The following is a 6,089-nucleotide window of genomic DNA, read 5'->3' on the forward strand; positions in this document are numbered from 1 at the left end:
TTAATTGTCAAGATACGAAGCATCATCATCAGAATCTGAGGGATCACGGCGACGTCTGCGACTGTGTTTTGAGCCAGATGGGTGCTTTTTCTCATTTTTGGAGACAGTGGAATTAGTTGAGGAGACTTTGGATTCAGTCTTTTCAGTTTTACTCTTGGAACCAGAAAATGAATTGACACTTGCTTGTAGAGCCTTGAGGGAGGCCAGTTGAACAAACATAGACATAACGACAGGCTGGATTTGCGAAACGGAGGGGATGAGCTTCATGAGCTTTTCCTTGGACTTGAAGATAGAAGGATCGATTTTGGAAATGTCGGGAAGCAATTTAGATATCCCATTTTCAAAGACTCGAGAGGCTTGTTCCAAGGCTGTATCACTATATCCTATCAAAGGAAGGATTCCATAAGCTATTCCCTGCCCCAAGTATTTTGCAATCGAAAGATCGGTATGCTCCATCCAAGCTGACAAATGGTCAAAAATGGCAACAAGGTCATCAATAAGTGGCCCTCCAATTGAGGGGGCCAAATTTACAACTAATAAAAAGAGAGACTCGAAGATCGAATAAAAATTTCTTCTTATTGCTTCAAACCCAGATAGCTCTCCTGACGTGATGGAATCAGTGGTTCTAAGGATGAGTTCAATTCTTTCCTTCGGAAGCAGCTCTTCAAGCACAGGGGCAATATTGGAAACGATGGGGTCAATTGCTTGCGTTGCAATGAATTTCAACATTTGAGAAGCTACTGTGGGATCAACGAACCCAGAAAGAAAGGCGTCTAATGGAGAACCTGTCTTGAACTTTTCTGGTGTCTTCAAAGGTGAAGGCTTTGCATTGGGTTTATCTTCAACATTTGCTGGCTTTTGTTGATTTTGCGTAATTGGCGTGTCTTTCTTTTCCGCTGGTTTCGAGCTCCCTGTAAATTTGGGCACATTTTCCGAAGTGGGATTTGTCTTTTTAAAAATAGAAAAGACCCCTGGAATGGATGAATCTCGGCTGAATATATTCGAGTATTTTACAGTAAGAAAAAGCAGCAAAAAGATCATCAATAAAATCGTAACCAAGTTCTTTAAAAGTCTGGTTTTTCTTGGACCCGTGGCCTTCTCATCCAAAGGCCTGTAAGAATACGTGGGGAGGGCAATATTTTGATCGATTCGAGCCATATTGTGTATAATAAGTAGGATGGGATGGTTTTCGATGCTAACAAGAGTTAAAAGGGTGCAAAAGAATGGCCACTAGATTCTGCTCAACAGGTCAAAATGTGGACGAACCAAATGCAACGCAAAATTTTTATCCAATTGGCAATTTAATGCAAATGACCAATTATCTTAAAAACAGTGGCCCTTTAAATTTTAAGCATTGTAAAGTTAAATTTTAAATTTATGGTAATTCTGCCGTCCTTTGACGCTTAGAATGTCACATGTAAATATTGTAGAACCCTTTTAGCGGAGCACAACAAGTTAACGCACACGGTAGCAAGGTCATTTTAATTTTAGAACGCTTCGGACTGTTGCTCGCATTTTTTCATCGAAGATAGGCCTTCATGGCTTGACTCATATGAGGATGTTGAGGGAAAAGTAATTTATTGCAGTGATATATAGTTTCGCTAGCTAATATGTCCAGGGTGTAGACATAAGGTTGGCCAGTTCAATTGGGGCGGTAAACACACTTTTTGATGATAGGGATTTCCTGCTGCTGTGGAAAGTGGATCGTCCCCGGCTTTGCATTGCTGAAAAGCCGAGTTGACCAAATGAAAAATGTCTCTATGACGTTCCACTAGGTGGTTGCAGTAAAGGCATGTAATGTATGTGCCACCCATTTTGAGGTTTATTCAAAATTAAAAAGTAACAAAAATGCGTCGAAAAGACGGCATGCACAGCTATGTTGTCTTGCCGAGTTGCCTTTTCATGGCAAGTCTTCGCTCCGCTTGATAAAGAAAAGCATCCAGCAGCGACGCGATGGTATAAATGCCACCAATGATGGCAAATAATTGTGCCATAAAAGACAGCCATGAATAGGCATTTTGTTCAGAGTATAGAATTATTAGTGGAGAAATGTCTATGTCAAAGAATACACCTACAGAAATAGCATAAAATAGAAAAAAATACCGGGAAGACCTCCAGGTGGCTTGTTCGTCGAATGGGCAGTAGCTGAATATTGATGTGTGGTGATAGATGCTCCAGAAAGGGATTTTATTTCGGTGGAAACGACTTTGGCAGTGTACAAGAAGGCCATGTCGTCTATACTAGTAAGAAAATATATCAATACATGAAGATGCTATCTTGAGCGTTCCCTCCAACGGATTGGAAATAAGATTTTTTTTTATCTCATCATCTGAGCTGACAGTATCACCCATGTCCATGGAATAGCCCTCAACAGAGTCGAAATACAGTTTATCGATGCGATGCGATAAATTAAACCTGTAATCGTCAAATGGTCGGAGGTCATGTAAATGGGCGCTTTCTATTTGGAAAGAAACACCGGGGGCAATGTGAATATTTCCTGGGATTCTGTTGACCCTAGCATAGCCATGAAGGCGGCAACCTTCTCCCTTTCTGGTGGCCAGAAGCTTCGATATGCTCTTACTGGGCAGGCACTGTGCACATCAGCTAATTTCACAAAATACCTGCTCAAATGTGGTAAGCGGCGGAAGTGGAATTCCAAGCCTCTTATACGCGCCAATGACCTCGTCGCAGGTGTTGCAGCAATTGATTCCAAATGGAGACTCGGGAGATAGCTCCGTGCCTGCGTAACAACTACCACAGCCATTTTCTGGAAAACTAGTCTCTTTAAACGAGTCAATATTGATGGAATTTTCCCCCAAAAGCTGGTCTGCAAGAGGAATTCCGTTCGAACCGATACGGACTTTTTCAACCGATTTTAAGATGTTCATTTGATGCTCCCCAGCAACATCAATCACGTCGAGTCCAATAGCTATAATTTAAGCGGCGAAATAACTTACTCATACATGGAAGAGCTGGAAACGTAATGTCAAAATGGAGGATCATCTGTTCCTTGTGCTTCGTATCGACCATAATCTCGGATTCCCAAGTAACCTTTCTGAAATTGATAAAGCAAGCAACCAATAAAAGGAAGCATAGGATCATTGAGACAATTGAAACTGAAGATAAAATGAGTTTAATAAACAAACCTATCCCGCCAAGGGCAGTTCTTTGCTTGAAATCATCATTCGGCTTGGCAAATAAGTCAAAATCAATCAGCCCCATTACAGCAAAGAAAATTTGGTGTGCACGTTGGACGTTTAATTTTAATTTTAATTTTAATTTTACTTTACATGTTCAATTGACAAAAATTTCATCCAATTGGAAGCCATGAAAATCAAATGCATAATAAAAAGCTAATGTTGAATTTAATGCTGCGTTACCACGAGCACAAGAATAAATTCTCGCAGCCCGGGACTTTGTCTCTACTAGATACCTATAGCCTTCAACTGACATCAAAAGATATGGGGATGCTATTATTGCGCTTCTATTAAAAAGACCGGGCGGTATTTTTATTGCGCTCGATTTATTGACTAATAATTACATGAGTGAACATAGCCTTTTCTTTCTCTTGTATGCAGATCTTCTGCTGTAAGAGGACTGCATTTTGGGGGGCTGTATTGCGACCATGATGGCTTCATCAAAAACATCTTTCAATCCATCCTGCGTCAAAGCAGAGCATTCCATGTATTTGACGGCACCTACTGTCTTAGCTAGCCTAACACCGGCTTCAGTCTTGACTGGTGACAGTCTAAATTTTGCAAGCTGGTCGAGAGTGTCGCGATCATTCCTCAAATCTGATTGCGTTCCAACAAGAATTGCTGGCGTATCTGGGCAATGGGATCTTATTTCAGAAATCCACTTTTCCTGTATATTGTCAAATGATGTGGGTGAAACGACAGAGAAACACACAATAAATACGTCCGTGTTTGGATAAGACAGGGGGCGTAGCCTGTCGTAATCTTCCTGGCCTATTGATAAGTTGGATAATGACGAGTAAACCTGCTGTATCGAATAAAGCAAATGTGTAGGGCTCATTTTCTACATGCACCGTTACGGCATAGTTATCAAACACCTAAAAAAGCTCGTAAAAACACAAATCGTACTGTTGGGACATATTCAGAAGGAAATCGGTTGGTAGTGTATGAGATCAAAAGGCACGTCTACAGTTAATACGCCTCCGGTAAATTACCTTCCCCACTGCACCATCCCCAACAACGACGCATTTTATTGTCTGCATCAGCCTATTAACTTTAAATAAAAAAATAATTTTTCTAAATTTTCAATTTATGCCGCAACTTTCTCCTGCCATTCTGTCTGGCACTGCATTGGCAGAGTACGCTTCAATAAATTCAAAATTTTAGGAATGTTTTGGCGACATTAAAATTAAGAATTGAACATCTTCGTAATCTGCACGCAGTTACTTCCAAATTGGCGATCGTCAATGTTGGCACGAATCCAGCTTCGGCCAAATACATTCGCGCAAAGAAAAAGGCAGCTGAGAAAGTAGCTTGGTGTTTGACCATTAGATAGGTCTATCGTGTGAAATCCATTGGCTACATGCAACAGAATCGCCCTTGAAAACCATCATCAGCTTGAATGAGAGGCCGGATGTTCATGGAATTTTACTCCAACTCCCGCTGTCCGACTCGATTGCAACACCAAGTTCGTTCTTTTGCAATGTTATCTCACCAAAAAAAGACGTCGATGGGTTTGATTCTATTTTTGATCTTTAAAGACTAACAGTACAAAATATTGGCTTGCTTTATGGTTCGAACTATGGGGAGCCGTTTTTTTACCCATGCACGGCCAAAGGTTGCATGCTTTTGTTGCAAAGCCATTTGGGCTCCAAAGATTTTGGAGGCCTGCACGCCGTTGTTATTGGACGGAGCAATATAGCGGGGAGGCCGATCGCTCAATTGCTATTGAATTCAAACGCCACCGTTACCATTTGCCATTCAAAGACGAAAGATCTTAAAAAACATGTATTGCCGCTCCCAAAAAGCTATATGTAGGTGATGCAGGCTGACATTCTTGTTTCGGCCACTGGAAAGGGGCATTTTATCCCAGGATCTTGGCTGAAATCCGGCTCTGTCATTGTTGATGTAGGTATTAATGTTTGCCAAAAGACAGGTTCGTTGATCGGGGATGTTTGCTATCAAGAGGCCATAGGGCGAGACATTGCAGCTATTACGCCTGTGCCAGGTGGAATAGGCCCATTAACGGTTGCAATGTTGATGGAGAATACCGTGAACGCCACTGAGGAGTCAATAAAAAAGAATCTCCACCATGTGGGATTTTGAATATTTAGAATCTGAGCATTTCACGCGATTTAATTAATTAATTTGGTTATGAGCTTCCCTTCCATTTGTGTCCGAAATAACCTRAGCGAATATATCCGGAAATTAGATGAATTCCGTGCAAAATATGCGCTGTCTAAAGATGAATGCAATAGAAAAAGGTAACAAGCAGCCTTTTCATGCAAAGAGAACACGACAATCGGATTTCGCTGCTATCCATAGCCGAAATAGAGGCCAATTTCAGGGCGCTAAAAACATCCAATGCCTTGGATGGACACGCCAATTTGCTTAACAGAAATTGGCAACCTGCGCAGAGTCCAAACTTTGCCTCTAACAAAGAAGATGCCGTTGTTTATAGCCTTGACGACGATATGGATTGGATATTCAACGAAGACGCAGAGATAACTAAAAGCATCCAAAGTGTGTCCAATCCGTTGGGTTCCTTCTCATTAGCTCCACCCCCCAAAAATGCACCTTCTCCTTTGCCTTCTAATCAATGCTCCCCTGCTCCATGTTCTGATTCTGCTTTTTTGGATGAATTTTCCGAAACGGAAAGGAACCTTCAGCACCCACATAAAGGTCCTATTAATTGCTTCATACCCAATAGGCCTTTTCAAAAATTCTCCCATCCTGCCATCAAGAAATAATTTAAGAGGCATTTCACAGAACGATGGGTTAGCCTTCGATGGTTTAGCCTTCGATGGGTTAGCCTTCGATGGTTTAGCCTTCGATGGGTTAGCCTTCGATGGTTTAGCCTTCGATGGGTTAGCCTTCGATGGTTTAGCCTTCGAT

The 6,089-nt window shown here is 41.5% G+C and overlaps 6 protein-coding genes across 6 annotated transcripts; 3 read left to right on the forward strand and 3 right to left on the reverse strand.

Moving 5' to 3' along the window:
* Positions 1-1,158, reverse strand: DI09_133p30 (uncharacterized protein; the record flags this gene model as incomplete). The annotated part of the gene is made up of 1 exon (XM_013383784.1): positions 1-1,158. One exon carries the CDS (start codon positions 1,156-1,158, stop codon positions 1-3), a length of 1,158 nt encoding a protein of 385 aa, XP_013239238.1.
* Positions 1,159-1,874: 716 nt separating this feature from the next.
* On the reverse strand, positions 1,875-3,222 carry DI09_133p40 (uncharacterized protein; the record flags this gene model as incomplete). The annotated part of the gene is made up of 5 exons (XM_013383785.1): positions 1,875-2,071; positions 2,104-2,235; positions 2,264-2,591; positions 2,622-2,929; positions 2,958-3,222. The coding sequence occupies 5 exons, from the start codon at positions 3,220-3,222 to the stop codon at positions 1,875-1,877; spliced, it is 1,230 nt and encodes a 409-aa protein (XP_013239239.1).
* Positions 3,223-3,537: 315 nt separating this feature from the next.
* DI09_133p50 (Cdc42) lies at positions 3,538-4,035 on the reverse strand (the record flags this gene model as incomplete). The annotated part of the gene is made up of 1 exon (XM_013383786.1): positions 3,538-4,035. The coding sequence occupies one exon, from the start codon at positions 4,033-4,035 to the stop codon at positions 3,538-3,540; it is 498 nt and encodes a 165-aa protein (XP_013239240.1).
* A 251-nt stretch (positions 4,036-4,286) lies between these two features.
* Positions 4,287-4,530, forward strand: DI09_133p60 (bifunctional protein FolD domain-containing protein; the record flags this gene model as incomplete). Its single annotated transcript, XM_013383787.1, has 2 exons — positions 4,287-4,333; positions 4,362-4,530. The coding sequence occupies 2 exons, from the start codon at positions 4,287-4,289 to the stop codon at positions 4,528-4,530; spliced, it is 216 nt and encodes a 71-aa protein (XP_013239241.1).
* A 485-nt stretch (positions 4,531-5,015) lies between these two features.
* DI09_133p70 (bifunctional protein FolD domain-containing protein) lies at positions 5,016-5,300 on the forward strand (the record flags this gene model as incomplete). The annotated part of the gene is made up of 1 exon (XM_013383788.1): positions 5,016-5,300. One exon carries the CDS (start codon positions 5,016-5,018, stop codon positions 5,298-5,300), a length of 285 nt encoding a protein of 94 aa, XP_013239242.1.
* Positions 5,301-5,476: 176 nt separating this feature from the next.
* On the forward strand, positions 5,477-5,944 carry DI09_133p80 (uncharacterized protein; the record flags this gene model as incomplete). The annotated part of the gene is made up of 1 exon (XM_013383789.1): positions 5,477-5,944. The coding sequence occupies one exon, from the start codon at positions 5,477-5,479 to the stop codon at positions 5,942-5,944; it is 468 nt and encodes a 155-aa protein (XP_013239243.1).
* Positions 5,945-6,089: the final 145 nt, after the last annotated feature.

This window comes from Mitosporidium daphniae (genome assembly GCF_000760515.2).
Source record: "Mitosporidium daphniae strain UGP3 chromosome Unknown contig-133, whole genome shotgun sequence".
Classification (NCBI taxonomy): Eukaryota; Fungi; Microsporidia; genus Mitosporidium; species Mitosporidium daphniae.